We start from the raw sequence: 20,107 nt of genomic DNA on the forward strand, positions 1-20,107 counted from the left end.
TGGACTCCCGTGCCCACAGCTATAGACTCTCTTAGTTCCTTGGTGTGGTGGTTGTCCATCCTCACCTCCCTGTCAGCTGACCTGGGTAAATCCAGCGAACTGGAGAGTAGGTATTGCAAATCCACTGAGGCTCAGGGCCCAGCTGGCACATGGATAGCCCAGAGATTAAGTCTCCTGGGAATACACCAACCCCTACATCTGGACCTTTAATTTCTCATGAAAAATATCCTAGCTCATTGCACTGGCTGGTTCCTAATTATCACAATTTGGAATGCCCTCCTATTTTACCTTAGACTCATTCAAACCCCACACAAACTTTTCCCTCTATTTCCTTGTCCTCTGCCATTACACATGTGCGAATCTCTCCCACTCAAAATAATTTGTTTAGCCAATTCCTTCTTGTTGAATATTTAGATTGTTATCATTGTTTAATAGTTGATATCACATCCTGTTCATTCTTTTCTCAATGAATTTAAGAGCTGTGACATTGGCACATTCATGGTCATTAATATTCACCCATTAAAATTGTTATCAATCATAGCATGGAGAAATATTTGTTATATTTTTTAAGAAAGAAATCTCTTTATACCAGACTATTTATAGCATATTTATTTTTAAGTTACAAACAGGTATACCATACCTAGAAAGTATATAGCAAAGTTCATTGCTAGGTGGTAGGATTACAAGTAATATTTAATTTTTATGCTTCTAGATGTTTTGGGGTTATTACAATAAATAAGCATTAACTTTATAATAAGTTAAAAATACAAAGAAAAATAAAATGAAAAAATGCTTGTGCATGAAAGTCATTGCCATTGAGATGTTGAATTATAATTTTTTCCAAAAATTATAAAGTATGCTTTTGCATATTTTTCTCTCCTTCCAATTTTTTACACTAGTATTAAATAGTATTTAAATTTAATATTTAAGGGTATGAACATTGTTTAATTAAAATTATATCTAGTGTTTGGAAACATGCCATCCATGTTTAATTTCAATCATTTTCACTTTTTCTGTGCCAGACTTCAAAGCCTTGTTCTCTCCTGGTAACCAAAATTCAAACATCTTAACCTGGAAATCAAGTTCTTTATAACCTGGCATCAATACATTGCTACCTTTCATTATCTGATGCCATATCTCAACAAAATTTCAAGGTTCTTGAATATTGGAATTCCTACTCTCTTGCCTTTGGTCATGTTTTACTCTTCCTCTAGGACATCTTTATCTCACTTTTCTTCATGTCCAACTCACTTTTCCTCCAAGTCCTAGGACTAATGTTAGTTCCTCCATAGACTTTTCTCTCAGGCCCCAACTTAACATCTGCACTTGACTACACTTAACATTTTTCATTTTAAAGTCTTCTCATTTTTCCCTGTGTACTATTTGTGCACACGTATCAGCTCCTCAATTTTATTTATTGCATGTTTTGCAGTGCATGGAGACAAAGTTGAACCAGTAAAATCTATCTTCACAATACAAATGATCAGTCGTTTAAGGAAAGAGAAACAGATCATGGTATGAATTGCTTCTTGGGCACTTATTGGCTGCATGAATACAAGTTCCTTAACCTCTCTGTATCTCATTTTCTTATTTGGAAAATGGGGAAGAATACTTATTGCAAGAATTTAGTGAGGCAATTATGTAGAGAATACAGCATTAGAGTACAACTTATCTGTCATAACATCAGAGGCCCCTAAACGCAATGGTTTAGCTAAGATCATTTTCTCATCAGGACTCCATCTTAAGGTGAACAGTCCCTGGCTGAATGAGAATCTCTGACAATTTCAGCTCAGAGCTTCCTTTGCCCAGATAGATGCTCCAGAGAACATAAACTGGGAAAAGGGAAGTGAGACCTAGGGATGAATCATTTCCTCTCCCTGTCCACTGGCCAATATTTAGTCCTGTACCCACATTTAGCTGCAAAGGAATCTGGGGATTTAAGTCTCAGCTGTGTGTTCTGCTGAAACTCAGGAGGTGGGGGTCCTACTACTGATGGTGGAGGGAAGTAGGGGGCCAAACAACAAACACAACAAAATCAGGATTCTGAGCCTGCAAGAGAGTACCCTCAACTGGGATGAATTCTCAAAATTAACGTTCTTGTGATACTTTCTAATAGCTTCCATTACATGTCTCCAGAAAAACCCTCCTATCTAAAGGTGTGATACACACACTTTTCCCTTCAAACTATGAAAGGCTCTCGAAGCACAGGAGATCTGCCTACATGTCATATTCAAGTTTTTGTTATGTGAGGTTTTACCTTCTCTCTTGGGTTAAATAAAAGGAAGGCACAATATGTGGGCATTCCGTACATTTCAATTGCTGCATTTGGCTCTTGAGAATGTATTATTGAAGTTCATGAACATGTTAGATTTGTGTGAAGGTGATGATAGAAGTCTCTGGAAAACAGGAGAAGCCCATCTTAACTTTCAGCTAATCTGTCAACATCCTGTCATTACGATATCCCTTCCGCTTCTACAGCTGGGCAGCAATCAAAAGGAAAATAGGGCAATTAGAATGGTCCTTTATATTCATCAACGGCCCTACAATTTACTAGGAGTAAACAGCGTTTTGCAAATATGTGCTGTCCTCTACCAAAGACATTGTGTTGATGCTATTCCATTTCCCCATATGACAATGTATCATCATCTGGCAGCTTAGAGGGTCATTTGGCAAACAGTGGTAAATAAAGAAGCATTCTATGCCTTCTTAGATAACATTTTTATTTCAAAACATTAAATTTCATATTGATTAGCAACTACTTTTTAACAGAATGATGCATTAATAAATGCCTTGTCATAACTGTTATAAGCTCTGTTAGAAAAATAAACATCTCACAACAAACTACAGTGTCAGCTCTTTAATAAATACATCAAACAGAAGTTAGTAGTCAATCAGAGTTATATGAACTGGTTCATAGTATATTATGTGAAATAATCATATTCACCAAACTTCCATATTATTTAAGGCAATTTAACTTTATGTATAATTCAAAGCCAGGCATAATAAGAAACATGTTTAATGAGAATTTGTTTCTTTCTTAGAGCTATTTTATATCCAAACATTTTAATTTAAAAATATTTGATATTAAATTTTTTTACAAAGGCAGTACATATTAAGTGAAACAAAATAAAGGTTATGTTATTGATAATTTAAAAACATTTCTAAAATAATTTTGCAGAGATTTAAAAACCTTTAAGTAACTGGTAAATATAAAATAGAATTTTAAAGGTATGTTAAATATATGCAAAATGAATTTCTCTATTAATGTGTGCAAATTTATATTATTTATAATTTATAATTAAAATATTTTATACTCAATATTCTTGATATAATCTATGTACCATACTTGTCATTGTGTGGAATTCTTATCAGAATTACACTTATCTGTGGGACAATGAAGTCAGTAAAAACTTTTACACGAATCACACATTTTTCCACTCTTGAAGATTACAGTGTTTTTTTTTTTCTATTATTGTTTTAGGCAATTTTAGTTGAAGAAGCAGATTGCAGAGGCTAGAAACCTGAATAACAGAGTTAGCTTACAAAGATGAATTTTATGTAGAAAACTATTTCAGGTAGATAAAAGAGTAGTGTAATTACTCTCAGGTATTTTATTAACAGCTGCCCAGACAGTTGAACAATTGTTTTGAATAATTCAAATAACTTAAATATGCAGTTACATGACAGTCACTGCTTGGGCTTGAAAGTTAATTTATTAGAGCCAAGTAAAAAATCAAATGAGAGCACAGAAATTATAAAGAAAAAAAAATTAAAGGACCTGAGCGGAAAACTATTTTCCACAGCACTGATTGGTTATATCCTATTTTTCTCCTGCATGTGACATAAAACATAGAAGATGCTGCAAAATCTAAATATGATGGCTTTGTGTAATATTTTTTTCCAGTTAATTCAGTTTAAAAATGAGATGGTCATATGAAATGATCCCTTAGAAAGGAATCAAAAGAATAAAAACTTGGTAACAAAACTGGGAGAGACACACTGATTGCTGTCAGTTAATTTAGGGTTTCCTGAAACCACAGCCACTAGTACAAAGTATAAACAGGAACCTGAAAGAGGTTTTAGAACCTAGAGATCATCAGGGTGTGAATTCATAAGCAAACAAATCCCATTCTGAGTTGTATGTGAAAATTTGTTCCATTTGTTATAAAAAATGAACTCTCAAATATTTATAAGAAAAGGAATGCCCTTATACCCATGAAAATTTAGTTAAAGATGAATTAGTGTAATACTTATTCAAGCAAACATTAAATATTTTATCTAAGGTACCAACAATTGTTAAGACAAATCATAATTTTGGAGATGTTAAAGTGATTAAATAGGTGTTTTAGAATCAATAGAATATGAATATGGACGTGTATAATCCATAAAATAAATTTGCAATAGAGGAATTATAAAAGAAAAGGGAAATGATGTGAAAGAATGTTAGTTTTACATTTCTTTAAAAAATATATCTCAGTTTGCATTTCATTGAGTTGGAATTCTCAAGGTCATTACAGATAAAGATACAGCCTTAAATTGAATATTAAGAGTAAATAAAATAGAACACAAATGAACTTCCAAGTAGCTATATTTCACATTACAGTTTATGAAAACGTAGATATCTCAAGTCTTTCAAACTAAAAGAAACTCAAACAATTGTGAAATTCAAAATTCTTAGTTTTTAATATGTCTGTTTTTGTTCAGAGCATAGATCAAATGAATTTGAAATCAACAAAAGAAGTCTGAAAATGGAGAACTTCATTATACCATTAAATTCAGTTATTTTTACCAATTAGCCTTACTGAACAAGAAAGTTTAGGGTGATTCTTGGGACAAACGAGTGGAAAAATAGGAGCAAGGAAAGCAAAGAAAATGGTTTATTAAGTCTAATCTACTATACCAGGTACCAGAAGGAATAAAAATAGGTATAATTCTTTAGAAAGAAAAGTTCATAGTCTATCATAACCAAGTTTCAGTGTCTCATAGATGCCAGTTGTCATGTGAAATACTTGTTGGAAATGAAATAATAAAACTATTTGGAATTTATTCTGTGGTGAAGTGTTGCATCTGATGTATCTGCTAATTTTAATTTTTAGTTTTCAAAAATATGTACCCAGATATTTCTAATCTTTTGAATCTTACATTTAAACTTTTTTTTTTTTTGGTTATCCATATATGCTAAGGCTAAATTGAACATTTAGGAAATAATCAGATTCTTAAGTCAATTTTTTAGTCTTCCAGAGAATATCTGTGGCTTAATAAATATGAATACATTTCCAAAAAATAACGCATGCTTATAAATCCATGTGCACTGAAGTGTAAATATGTCCCCAGAGAACAAAATTCATACAATTATATTGTAGTGTATATATGACAATTCTAAAGAATTACATATTTTAGGGCATAAAAATGCTGTCATACCAAAAGTGTTGTTTATGTTCTTAATTTTGTTAACTTAAAAATTTTATTAATTGTATTTTATATCAATGAATCTCAAAAGGGTCCTCTGGTTATATTAGTTGAAGATAGGATCTATTTACATATTATTTACTCTAAGAATACCCTGTTTTTCCTTATCTTTTAAATTAATTCTAGTTAGGCAAATATTAATTCTCTTCTCATAAACCATTACACAGGAAAACACCAATAATTCAAGTAAAATATAAGCACTAAAATCTTTAAGAAAAACAAGAAAGCAAAAGGTATCACAAGTATAACTACAATCATCATCTAGCATTGAATTCCCTTTCAGGAAGTTTGTGCCTTCTAATAACAGCCTTGGTCCATTTCAAAGTTAGTGCAAACTAGTGGGAGTGTAAAAAACATGAACCCTTGATTTTTAAGTTTCATTTTTTTTCATGTTCTTTTGAACAATTTATTCATATGGAAATTAGTTTATGTACATTGTAATATTTGTTTTTAAAAATGTCAGCACTTTAAAGAATGGTTATTTTCCATTGGGGGGTGGGGTTGTCAGGCATCTATTTATTTTCTTTTTTAAAAAAGGACAGGCTATGTGACAGGCAGTCTGTAAAATATGAATTTTTTACATTATCCTTGGTGATCAAAGATTTCTTACACAAGTGAGTCACAGTGCTAAATTATGTCAGTGTCCCCAGTCTCCCATTTGGGGAAGGAAGTACAGTTCAATTTGGCATCACAACTGTTTTGCTGCAGGGAACTGCTAATGTAGCTGCTGTGTGTTGGCTCCAGAACAAGTGATTATATTCTTTTCACTCTTCTTTAGGGTATAACATGGGGTGGAGGTTAGTCTTCATTCAAATGCATATATCTAGCATTTTAATTCAAGCTCTGGAAGACATTAAATCTGGGAAGTTATAAGAAAATATTTTGTTGTCATAGGCACAGCTCTGTACTACACACAGGACTGTTGGACTGCTAGCCAGTAAAATCAGATTTAATAAGTCCACGAGGATACGGTAATTGTGAAGAAATTTCCATTGGGCATGAATCAGAAACTCAGGGCCTCTGTATCAAGCTCTCGGGTTGAGCGTCACATAACTCTAGGGGGTGTTCACACAGACTGGGCTGTATGGATTCCCCTGGAGTTGTGCCATACTGGAGCTCTTAGAAGCTGACTATTAGGAATGGCTGGAAGCTGATAATGGACAATTCAGTTTAAATTACTTATGTCTACTTTGCTTTGAAAATTTCACCTGCCCATAATGTAAGACTTCAGTAAATCGCATTTAACAATACTTGTCTGATCAAATATTTTAAAGATTCAAGAGGTAGCATGATACTGTGCAATGAATGCTGGCTTGGCGTAAGGAGATTGAAGCTCTTTTCTAATGCTGCCAGTTAATACTTGGGTGTTTTCTGAGTATTCATTTAAACTTTCTGAGCCTTAGTTCCTGGACTAACTAAAAGGATGAATTAGCTTATTTCTAGGATAACTTCTACCCTCCTCAAATAAGGTCTTATTACAAATTTTGGGTGAGTGTCGGTGGGATGAATCAGGGAAAGAATGTCCTTAGACAGCCTTGAAGGACAAAAATAATATAGCTTTTAATTAGAAAAATGCTGATATCTACTTGGAATAAAAATCTTAAAAAAAGATTAAAAAACGTGGTACTTTGCTTGATGGTGGAGTTTCTAAATATGCTGTGAAGTTCAATTTATTATTTAGACAAGTGAAATGATGAAATAATCCATCCAGTTTACCAGGTAAGAAGATTTAAAACTCCACATATGCAAACAACATAGTGCTCCAGGTTTTGCTGTTAATTTACAGTGCCCCTTATTAAATATTCAGCTTTAAAACCAGTATTCTAATAAAGTGACATTGTATTTTTAGGTTTTTATGGCAGTAGTAACTTAGCACTTATTTAATCCAGTCATCTGTGACATATATAAATTTATCCTCTAAGAAAGAATAACAGAATATAAAGGCATAAAGAGCATTGGAATTAGTATCCATCATGTAAAAAGAGAAAACAAACACATGCATAAAACTACACAGTTTCAAAAGCAATAACCCTTACTATGAGATTAAGGTTCTATCTGGCCACAATTTATTTGTCTAGCTCTTCTTACCTATTCACCGCCAATTGTTGAATCATTTAGCAACATGAGCATATCTGACTAATGTTCTCTTCATTCACAAGTTCTCTGCAGGAAATACAGTACCCTTGTAGTGACCCAATGCTAAAACTATCTCACAGCACTGTCTCTCTCTGGGAAGCAAAGGAATGGCAGGTACCTGTAAAGTGTTATCAGTGCTCTTCAGATGATCTACATTCTAGGCCGATCTAAATAAGTTATATATTACAGTAAAGTGCTACAATGACACTATTCTCAAACAGTAGTAAGACACATTTTTTCTCTGAAAAATTCAGCAGCTATGTGAGTCACATTTTGATGAGGATGCTTGTCAGTCTTCGTTCGAGTATGCATCAGCAACTGGCATGAACTTGAACAATTTGGCTCCTCCTGTGACTTTTAAAATTATAAATTTTAGGAGCAATTATTAAAAATCCAGTTTTCCATAAAGTACTTCTTTTCTCTTTTTCCTTTTTTAGAAGTTGCACCTGAAAGTTTCGTGAGCATTTAATTTACTGATATCCATTTTTATTTCTTCAGGTTTCTCACGTCGGTAGGTTACTGCTCTTGTGCAAACGCTTTGCAGAATCAACTTATCCTTGATGGAGAAGAAATATAATTTTTAAATTAAGGATGGACCAAGCTATTGTAAGTGGACAATAATATTCTGATAATAACTCTGTTTTAAATCCACTAACCTTTTTTGAGGCTGACACTCTGTAATCTGCTGAAGATTTAATTTTATTACCATTCCACTGTAGTATCACCTGTCTAATGATAAGGACTTTAAGGAGTCCAATCAAGAATGTAACTATGAAGATGATGAAAAATATTCTCAAGTAGCTTGTGCTAGAGAAACATTCTGTAATGAAGAAAATAAACGAATTGAAGAATTGGAATGAAGAAATCAAAAGATTATGTCTGTGGACATGAATATCAACTAAAGGAAATGAGAGAATCTACAGAATGTATAACCTAGTGATTTCAATGGTAGATGAAGATTGTGGTTAATAGTATAAATATAAGAATGCTCTTCTTTTACGAAGTGCTAAGAACATGGTAAAACACAGGAAAATGACAAGTAATGTAATTTATGGACAATAGTTAACAGTGATATTGTAATATTTTGCAGCCATGGTATTTTAATACTAAGGAACAACAATAGGGTGGTATAAGGGAATGTGGGATTTTTACTATCCAAATTTGTATGAACAGAGATATTTGCAAATTTTTATTTTCAAAATAAGGGATTGATATCACTGTTAACTAAAAAATAAACCCTTTAATTTTATTGTACATTTATTATCAAAATATTTTCTGTAGAAAACTCTCCTTTGGAGAATAGCCACAATTAAGGAATTCATTAAGAATATTTCTCTGCAGCCTAATTCTTTAATTGTATTAACTGGAATATGTCCAAATCCCTCAAATGGACATAATTTTATCCATGACAGAGGGATACTTTTTGTGGTGTGCACTGTTGATCATTAAGTGGAAAACATGATTTAACATTTTTTTAAACAGCTTTGGGCAATAGCATGTTTCTCTTGTTATGCTCTCTCTTCATTTTTTGTACACCAGTAATGGAAAATAAAGTAAACAACTGTAGAAGCTAAAATCAGTACTATTCTAAAAGATGAGTAAATATTTCCTTTGAAATTATGATGTAAGTTTTTACTATTTCACTGGCTACTACTAGAACTAGAAGTATCTAGTTTTGGACAATACTTTTTCTTCAATTTTTATTAATTTATTTTTCACTTGTCCCTTAGTCAAATCTATTCTATTTTGCCTTAAAAAATATTCGCTCTGTATTCTTTCAAGAACAACAACAAAAAAAGAAATGCTGGGTTAAAAGGAGGGGAATACTAGGTCTCAGTTTTAGCATCAGACCTTTGGCAGACTCTAGCTGGAAAGGCCATGGGGCTCTGTTGCCAGAGGCAGTACTCTAAGAGGAACAAGTTTACATAATACCTAAGTATTCCACAGAACTCACCAGCTGCCCTAGACTAGCCTGAAGAGGCACATGCCCTTCCACCCACTGTGAGATTTTGGGAACCTCACCTAAATGTATGAAGGTCCCCTTGAGAGGCCTTTAGGGAAAGGACCAGCCATGGCTTAGAGCAGCGCATTGCCCCACCTTGGATGATTTGGGTCTGAATTCCCAGCACTGACCAAGTCTGTTCTTCAGTAAGCCAAGAACTCAGTGACAATGGTCAGGGCTTTTTCCCAAGTGGGAAGACTTACTACAGCTCAATTTCCTTTCGGCAGGTGATAAGGTCAGTGATGAGATGATGGAAGGGGGAGGAATTGTGGGAAGATGGTAGCGTAGGAAGCTCCAGGAATCAGTCCCTTCACTAGCACAACTATTAACCGGGCAGGAACTACCTGAACCAAATATTTAAAAACTCCAGAGTCCAGCAGAATACTGTACAGTACACAGGGAAGAGCAGGAGGAAGAGGCTGGTAAATTACAGTAAGTACAAGCAAATTGCTCTCTCCATGTGATGGTTATTGGCACCCATCTGTGACTCTCACAGCCCCTGTGTGGCAGGCTGGTGCCAGAGAGGGACATAAAAATCCACTTCCCTAACATCTAGGGTAGGGTGGAGCTATACACACACACACACACACACACACACATATCTATATATGTATATGTGTGTGTGTATATATATATAGCTAGTCATGGAACACTGCTTTTTTTTCTTTATTTTTAAAGAAGCTTCAGATTTATATAAATAGATTTATATATGATCATAGATTTATGATTAGTGCTTTTGATTAACTACTCTGGATCACTGGAGGCCCAGCTCTAAGGGAAGCCAATGTTCTAACCTGCCCATACAAAAGTAGTGGAAGGGACTTAAAGATAGTATGCTTTCTCAAGATGCAGAGGACAGTTGAAGGCCAGCATTGGCTGGGCAGGAGCCACCAAGTCAAGGTAGCACAGGTTTGGGGAACCATGGGTGAAGCTCCTGGTGCCTTTTCTGGCTCTACCTTCAATCCCTCTCCAAGGCAGTTTGCAGCCAGCAGGTACTCCCTATGTGAGTCCTTGGCCTTATTCTGGCTGGGAAAGACTGGTTTGGGAAACTCCTCTCCAGAGTACCCCCTTCTCAGAATTTGCCTGGAAGGCAAAAACAGCTTGAGGCAATGGAAGCAGTATAAGAGGAAACTGGATGGATGGCTTGGGGCAAAGGCTTACTTGCTGTAAGTCCTACAGTGGAAGACCAGGAATAAGAAGAAGATCTGTTTTCTGGGAAGCAGAGGAGGCATTCAGATGCTTGAAAACACGGAAACTCTTAAGGTCAGGAGCAAGCCCAAGCCCAAGACATACACAGGCCCAGAGAAGACAGGGAGGATCCTGTACTTTACATTCACTTTGGGGTGACCTTCCTGATAGGAGAGCTGAGCTCTGATAAAGTGCACTGCCAATGCAAAACCAATTTGCAAAGAGGATGAAAGGTGAGGTTTGCTTAGATTTGCTTGATTTTGTTGACTCCCGACAGTCAAAAAAAAAAAAATCTGTCATATCACCAGCTGGTTACAAATCAATAAACAGATATTTTCAGCAAATAAATCTCTGAGTTAACATTTTAAAATATGAAAATGTACAATTTGCAACAAAAGCTTACAAGCCAAACAAAAACAGGAAATAATGGCCCACCCAAAGAAGATAAAATCCAGAAAACAACAATGTAGGGAAGTGGATTTGGCTCAACTGATAGAGCGTCCGCCTACCACCTGGGACGTCCACAGTTCAAACCCTAGGGCCTCCTGATCCATGTGGTGAGCTGGTCCACCCACAGTGCTGATGTATACAAGGAGTGCCGTGCCACGCAGGGTGTCTCCTGTGTAGGGGTGCCCCACGCGCAAGGAGTTCACCCTCTAAGCAGAGTCGCCCTGCATGGAAAAAGTGCAGCCTACCTAAGAGTGGCGCCACACATATGGACAGCTGACGCAGCACAATGACACAACAAAAAAGAAACGCAGTTTCCCAGTGCCACTGACAAGAATAGACGCGGACACAGAAGAACACACAGTGAATGGACACAGCAAGAAGACAAAGGTGGAAGGGGAGAGAAATAAATAAATAAATAAATATATCTTTAAAAAAAAACAATGTGGAAGACCAGACAGTAGACATACCAGGCAAAGACTTAAAAACAACAAAAAGCTCTTCAATATGCTCACGGAGATAAAGGAAAATACAAAGAAAGAACTAAAGGATATCAGGAAAATAATGAATGAACAATGTGAGAATTTCAATAAAGATAGAGAAATTGTAAAAGAGTGACTAATCAATACTACTGAAGTTAAAGACCACAATAACTGAAATGAAAATTTCCAGGAAGGTTTCAACAGTGGATTGGAGCTGGAAGAAGATATCATCAGTGCAATATAAAGATAAGACACTTAAAATGAGTCACTTGCAGATGCCATGATCCTATATGCAGAAAATCCTGAAACATCTATAACAAGGCTCCTAGAGCTAATAAATGAGTGGCAGGGTACAAGATCAACACTCCAAAAATCAGTAGTGTTTTTGTGGAAATAAAGAGTTGATGGTAACACATTATAGTGAGTATAGCTAACACTGCTGATTTATAAATTTGATTGTAGCTATAAGGGGTAGTCTGTGGTATAAATGTCAATTGAAAGGAAGCTACAGAATAATCTAGGGAATGTATAACATAGTGTTTCTGGTGGTGGATGAAGACTGTGATTAATAGTATGAATATAAGAATGTTCTTCTTTTACGAAGTTTTAAGAATATGGTGCTACATGGGAAGATTACAACTAATGTAACTTGTGGATGACAGTTAACAGCAGGGGTTCTTAACCTTTTTTGTTCCAGGGACACCTTTGCCTGTCAGATGAAAACCATAGACCCCTTACTAAGTCCACACTATACTGTGAATTATTTAATATATACATCACACCTGCTCCAATATGTCCCCACAAGAAAAAAAAAAATTTTTTTTAAATTTCACTTTAAGTTCATGGACCCCTTGTTAAGAACCCCTGGTTAACAGTAACATTGTAACATTTTTTTTGCAGCAATAGCAAAGAAGATATTATATCAATTCTAAGGGACAACAATAGGAGGGTATAAGGGGGCATGAGATTTTTCCTTTTGGAGTAATGAAATGTTCTAAAATTGACAGAGTGATGACAGCACAACTCTGTGACGAAAATGAGAACCACTGAATATATACATTGAATGGACTGTACAAAGCATGGGACTGTATAATACAGGGAATACAGTGGTGGAAGATAGACTGTGGTTAACAGGATGAATATGAGAATGTTCTCTCTTGAACAAATATATAATAATAGAGGTTGTTAATAATTGAGTGAGTTGGGAAAAAACATCAAATGTAAGATATGGTCTACAGTTAATCGTAACAGTTTGATGATGCTCTTTCATAGTTTGCAGTGAATGTTTTAGAGAAATGCAAGGTGTTGGTAGTGGGGCGATGTATGGGAGCCTTGTATGATGATATGCATTTCTGTCTTGTAAGTTCACAACTTTTACTATACATTTATTATTTATGTATGTTCATGTATGAATGATATAGTTCAATAAAATTTTATTTAAAAAATCAGTGGTGTTTCTATATACTAGTAATGAACAATGAGAGGAAGAAATTTTAAAAATCCATTTATAATAGCAACTAAAGGAATCAAATATCTACGAATAAATATATCCAAGGAGGAAAAGGACTTGAACATAGAAAACTACAAAACATTGCAAAAGGAAATCAAAGTAGACCCAAATAAATGGAAGGGCTTTCTGTGTTCCTGGATTAGAAGACTAAATATTATTAAGACATCAGTTCTATGAAAAGCAATTTACAGATTCAATGTGTCTCAGTCAAAATTCCAACAGACTTATTTGCAGAAATGGAAAAGTCAATCATCAAACTTAAATGGAAGGGTAAGGAGCCCTGGAAAACTAAAGCCATCTTGAAAAAGCAGAACCAAGTTGGAAGACACACACTTCCAAATCTTAAAACTTATTACAAAAAACAAAACAAAACAAAACAAACCTACAAAAACTTATTACAAAGCCACAGTAATTAAACAGTAAAGTTTTGGTACTGGCACATGGACTATAGTCTAATGGAATTGAATTCAGAGTTCAAAAATCAACCCTCACATTTATTGCTGACTGATTTTCACAAGGGGACAAAGACCACTCAAATGGGAAAGAATAGTCTTTTTAACAAATGATCCTGGGAAAACTGGATCTCCATTTAAAAAAAAATGAAGGTACACCCCCTCCCTCACACCATATATATAAAAATCAACTCAAAATGGATATAAGAGCCAGAAATATAAAACTCCTAGAAAATAACATAGGGAGGCATCTTTAGGAACTTATGTTAGGCAATGGTTTCTTAGATTATACACCCAAAGCACAGGCAACAAAAGAAAAATTAGATAAATGGGACCTCATCAAAATGATAAACCTTTGTGCCTCAGAGGACTTCATAATTAAAGTGAAAAGTCAACCTGCTCATGGGAGAAAAATTTGGAAAGTACATATCTGATAAGGGGTTAACATCCAGAATATAAAAAGAAATTCTACAACTCAATAATAAAAAGACAAGCAACCCAATTAAAAAATGGGCAAAAGACTTGAATAGACATTTCTCCAAAGAGGATTACAAATGGCCAAAAAGCACATGAAAAGATGCTCAACATCATTAGTTAATAGAGGAATGCAAATCAAAACCACAGTGAGCAGAAGCAGATGTAGCTCGAGGGGTTAACTGCCTACCCCCCCCCATGTACAAGGTCCTGGGTTCAATCCCTGGTACCTCCTAAAACAAAACAAAACAAACAAAAAGCTACCCACAGGGAAGTGGCAGTGGCTCAATCAGTTGGGCCCCATCTACCATATGGGAGGCCCTGGGTTTGCATCCTGGGGCCTCCTTGTGACGGCAGGCTCACTCTCACGTTGCAGAGAGCCGCTGGCCCAGGTGCTGTGGAGTGCTGCCTGGTCCGCAAGCGCCCCAGAGTGCTGTGGAGTGCTGCTGGCCCACAATCGCCATGGAAAGCTGACTCAGCAAGGTGGCGCAACAAAAAGGGAGATAAGCAAAGATGCAGAAGAACACGCAGTGAATGGACACAGAGAGCAGACAGCAAGGAAGCCGCGGGGGGTGGGAGGAATAAATAAAAATAAATACAGACACAGAAGAGTGCACAGTGAATGCACAGAGAGAATAGACAGCAAGCAAAAAGCCACAAGGGGTGGGGGGATAAAAAAACAAAACAAAACAACCCACAATGAGATATTAACTCACAGCCACTAGAATGACTACTATTAAAAAAAATTACAAACGTTCATTCACTGCTTGTGGCAATGTAAAATGGTGCATCTGCTGTGCAAGACAGTTTGGCAGTTCCTCAGAAAGTTAAGTATAGAATTACCATATGACTTGGCAATCCCACTTCTAGGAATATACTCAAAAAAACTGAAAGCAGGGACGTAAGCAGTTATTGGCACAATGATGTTCATAGCAGCATTATTCACAATTGATAAAAGATGAAAGCAACCCAAGTGTCTATCAACCAATGAACGAATAAATAAAATGTGCTATATACATACACAATGGAATATTATTCAGCTGTAAAGTGAATGAAGTTCTGATACATGCAACAACATAGATGAACCTTAAAACATCATGTTGAGTGAAATAAGCCAGACACAAAAAGGACAAATGTATGATCTCACTGATAGTAAATAGTATAAGCAAACTCAAAGAGCCAGTATATAGAATATAGGTTTCCAGGGCACGGAGTAAGGGAAGGGAATCAGGAGTTAAGGCTTTCAATGTGCAGATACTTTATTTGGGAAGATGGAAAAGTTTTGGTAAGGGATGGTGGTGACAGTAGCACAACATTGTGAATCTAATTAACAGCACCGAATTACATAATTGAATATGGTAAAAAAAAAAAAGGAAGGGGGGAATTTTACATTGTATATGTTACAAAAATAAAATAAAATAAAAATCCATGGAAGTATACAACACAAATAATGGACACTAAGTTAAACCACGGACTATAGTTAATAGTACAAATAAAATGTGCTTTCTCCAATTGTAACAAATATACCACACCAATAAGGTATTAATAATAGCATGGTATAGAGGTACCCTGAATTTTATGCATGATTTGTCTGTAAACCAACAACTTTACTAATAATAATAGAAGAAGAAGAAGAGGTGGAAGGGGAGGGGAGAAGAAGGGACAGGAGAAAAACTGTTAGCAAAAGCAATTAGGGAGAACTTTCCATATCTTCAAAGACTGAAAGATTAAGAAAGGTATTCTGGAACAGTAACAGAATGGAGTATCTCCAAAAATAGTTCCAGCCATGGTAGTTCTCTCATCTCAAGACATACACTAGGTTGGACTTATGATTTCCAGCTGTGTCTGCTAGTAAAGTAACTCTGAAAAATAAAAAAGTCCAGATTTTCAGGGCTTGCTAATTTCTGTAGTGTAAGAGCTCCCACCATGGTTAATTTCAGACTGCTTACTTGATATTACTGGATGCAGAGTTGAGGTTTTAGGAACTGAATTGGCTCTTGCAAACAGATAGGGGGCACCCCAAGCCCCACACTGGAAGGAATCCTATAGATCGTCTTATTCTAAGCTTTGATGTCTCTCCCTATAACTCTTCCACTTTGCTTAAATCCAAACAGCTCCACTAAACTGATTTGCATATTGGGTGTCTGGGGGAAACACTATCCTTGCAAATTTGGTGTTCCCCAAAGTAAAATTATAAAATATGTTAATATTTAGTTTATGACCAAGAAAGGTAAATAACTTTGGGGAAACTGCATATTTCATTGCCCCTTTGAGTGATCACATGATAAAATAGCATTTTAAGGGTTCTGAAAAGTCTAGCAACAAATAATCCTGTAGCCAAAAAAAAAGGGAAAAAAAAGGAAAAACTAAGAAAAAAAGAAAGATGGAAGGGAGGCCTACGGGAATGTAAATGCAAATACCAAATGTGAGTTTTTTTACAGGTCACAGAGAGAGAGTATCCCTGTCTCCCTCTGAGTCCTCCACAGCAACGTGCAGATTCATGAATGCCTTTGGTCCTGAGAGACCATGTCATTTCTCTTGGCTGGCTCAGAATGACTCAATCAACTAAGGCAGATTCTCAACGGGGATACGCGGCCTGATCCCACTTACTGGCTTCTAGCCTGGTAGGAGCTAAGCCAGAAAGACCAAAAGAATGGCCTTTAAGAGTGGTTGAGTAGATGGATAATAGAGGGACTAACAAGTGCCCTTTCTCTCTCCTTGCACAATAGCTATAAAGGGGAGGGGAGCCCCCTAGCTACCGATACATTTTAGAATGTTTCTAATGGGTTATGGTAGAGGTCACTTTCAGGGCTCAAATTTGCAGATATTTTAAAATGTTATTATGGAAGGTTAAACATATACCTCTATCTTAAGTTTTTTTTCTTAGTTACAGTCAGGCAAGTGCTTTTACTAAGGAGCTTTATAAGAATACTTTTTGTAACAACACTTAAGTCAGAGTAGGTCTGTTTACTTAACATAATAAATGACATGTTGGCAGTAAGGGCCCTATTTATTAGAAAAGGCACTTGACTTTCTGGAGTGATTGCTGCAGCTCCAGCTGGCAATGCATGGGGTTCTTTTCAGAGCCAAATAAACTATGGCCTAAGATCAGCACGGATGTGAAGGAAAAAAGGAAGCAAAACTTGGGAGAAAGTTTATTCTTCTGTGCAATCTCTCTAAGACCTGGAATTATTCTTCCAGGAGACTTGAAATCATGGTAATAGTATGAATATGTTCTGTGAAGAGGTAATTTTGAGGTTAGTTTTCCATTCATATGTAGTTCAACACCTTACACCTGTGCAAAGTGGGATGCTAGCTTTTGGGTTGTATTGAACTTTGTTTAAAAATAGTCTTTGAGAATAGCTCTCACATGTTTCCCCCATTTAGAGCTCACCATTCTTTCATGTTCACCAGTTCATTTAATTGTGCACAACCCTTTCAGGTTGATATTATGATGTCTGTTTTAAAGATGAGAAAACTGAGGCTCAGAGAAATTTTGTAGGAAGCTGATCATTTCTTCACTAAAAGTGTTAGAGGACATGTCTGAAGACAAGGCCTTCAAACTTAAGTTTTACGCCCTTCCCATTGTGCCATATTTATCATCATTTACCTTCAAACTACATTTATTTCAGAATGAAAAGTACGAAGAAGGAATGACCTTTGAAGTAATATAATTTCCAAAAGTAGATAATTGCTACTTAGACTTTTTGGTTTTGCCTGAAATATGAAATTAAAGGTTTGAAGTGAGGAAAATCAGAGCACGTTTGGGTTATGAAGGAAGATTATGGCTCCATAAACCTCACCAGTAAGAAAGACTCTAACTTTGTGGGACTTACATTAAGGCTCCGCAGGCCTCCATCAGCCTGGATTCTCTTCCACAGAGGTCCACAGCGGGGGAACTTAGCTGTGTGTCTAAGTAGGGGGACCTAACAACTCAGCCAAGCCGAGGCAAGCACACTCAGCTGTTTCTATGGAGGAACATCTCAGGGGGATTTAAAACACTGACATGGCTAGTCCTCTCTTTGGCATGATTAATTACAAACACTTTGCGGGAACATGATGCTCTAGAGATATTCCTCACTGCTTTGGTTGTTTAGCTTTGGTTTACCTGATGTTTGTTCCATGTAAGGTTGTTCGAGGAGAGCACATGTGGTTTTACACTGATCAAGGACAGCCTGAGAGAGATTGTGAGGATGAAGGCACTGCATACAATTCCTGAAAGGGGAAACAGAAGGAAAAACATTTATTTTTTGAAAAGGTTGTAGCCTGAACTGTTGTCTTTGAGAAATGAAACAACAAAATACAAGTACTACTTTAGGAAAATAACCTTCCAAATGTAGGAAATGAAGTTAGGTGGTTTATTTGTAATCTTGGCTGAATTTAATATCACAGCAAAGTTATATTCTGACAACTTAAAATATTTTAATAATGTATCAAATCAAATTAATGATATCCCCATAATGAGAAGAAAATCTACAGGAAATGAACAAAGTATTCTCACCACAAATTAACTAGTGAATTGTATAGGTGTCTTCGAAGATGAATATAATTGGCAATGAATAGAGACTTCATATTTTGGACAGGTTTCTTAGCAATAGTCTCATTAGAAATAAATGCATAATTTTAAAAAATTTACCAATTTGAGAAAGTGAAATGTCTTGAAAATTTTGCATAAAACCAATGGGAAGGACAGTGATGGTTAGAGTAGTGGTCTGTATTTGAGCAGGTTTTAAACTGTAATTGGCAAATCAATAATTGGCATAAAACTATAATGCTGCCTTCACTTAATGTATCACTTTTCATTTATATCTAACTTATTTTCAGAGTACTTCATAGCTACCATCATTCTTTATTCTTACAATATTAAAAAGAAGACATAGTAATAACATAACTAATATTTATTTTATGATTACTATGTACTGACTACAGAATATTTTTAATATGAATCATCTAATTTAATTATTTTGAAGAACTATAGCGAAGTATTATTATTATCCTCACTTTTCATATCAGGAAACTGAAGCACAGAGAATTTCAACAGCTTGTTCTGAATCACACAGCTACTTAAAAATAACCTAGGAAATAGGAAACCTCTATTTTCAAGAAGCTTTTTCAAAGAAGTTGAGATAGTGAATGCCTAGATAAATTTTCATGCTTCCACAGCTAGCTAGTGACCAAAAACTGAAACTCAAGTCTCCTAATTCCTAAAAGGACGCCCATTCAGTCCTTTGTCAGCATGAGTACATACATTTCTTCTAGAAGAGAAGACACAGCAACTTCCACGTTTTAGGAAAGCAGAATAAAAACAGCTACAGTGAATGAACGCTTTATGCCCATTTGGACAAGAAGACAACATACCAGTTTTCATTGCAGGCTGGACTGCATGTGGGGCAGTGCTCACAGAAACGGCCGATGCTCCTGGGGTCAGCACACTCACACCTTCCACACACACACGTCCCTCTTCCACTGCACACCTGGCCCTTGGAATTGATGCAGTGCTGGGCAGATGCTGATGGGCACTGGCACCGATCCCCTTCCCAGCCACTGAAGCACTGGCATCTGCCTGCCTCACACTCTCCATGACCTGCAACAAAAACACGCCAGGACTTAAGTTACTGATGCCACCGACTTTGGGAAGAGTTTCCAAACACAGATTCCTTTTGCACCTCCGTGGAAACACACTAACAGCCCAGTGAATGGAAGCAGCATTATTTTGATAATGATGATATAAACAATTGCTAGCCTTACAAGCATCTATTTTAAAGTTGTTCTATTGCACATTATTTCCTGATGCCAGTATATCGTGCTGACAAGTATAAAGTCTGCTCCTGCTGCGGGCATTGCCTTACTACTTGAACATCACTGCACATTCAGTTTTATTTAAAATACACGGATATAAAGAAGCTGCAAAGCCTGGAGTAATGTTAATTGTTGTCTTGAACCTCAG

At 36.0% G+C, this 20,107-nt stretch overlaps 1 protein-coding gene across 5 annotated transcripts in view; it reads right to left on the reverse strand.

Moving 5' to 3' along the window:
* The window catches only part of ITGB8 (integrin subunit beta 8), a 205,334-nt gene that overhangs the window by 109,251 nt on the left and 75,976 nt on the right, over nt 1–20,107 (reverse strand). For 3 of the 5 annotated variants that reach the window (XM_023590364.3, XM_023590365.3, XM_023590362.3), the window contains exons 11-12: nt 19,519–19,744; nt 18,269–18,375 (exon numbers count right to left, since the gene is read on the reverse strand). In XM_023590364.3, the coding sequence (XP_023446132.1) occupies nt 18,269–18,375; nt 19,519–19,744 (333 nt within the window). Of the gene's footprint in view, nt 1–2,703; nt 8,162–8,261; nt 8,426–18,268; nt 18,376–19,518; nt 19,745–20,107 lie in introns of those variants that run through there. The other 2 variants (XM_004463943.5, XM_071215124.1) reach the window with 1 other exon arrangement.

The sequence above is a fragment of the Dasypus novemcinctus genome, chromosome 5 (genome assembly GCF_030445035.2).
Source record: "Dasypus novemcinctus isolate mDasNov1 chromosome 5, mDasNov1.1.hap2, whole genome shotgun sequence".
In the NCBI taxonomy this organism is placed as follows: domain Eukaryota; kingdom Metazoa; phylum Chordata; class Mammalia; order Cingulata; family Dasypodidae; genus Dasypus; species Dasypus novemcinctus.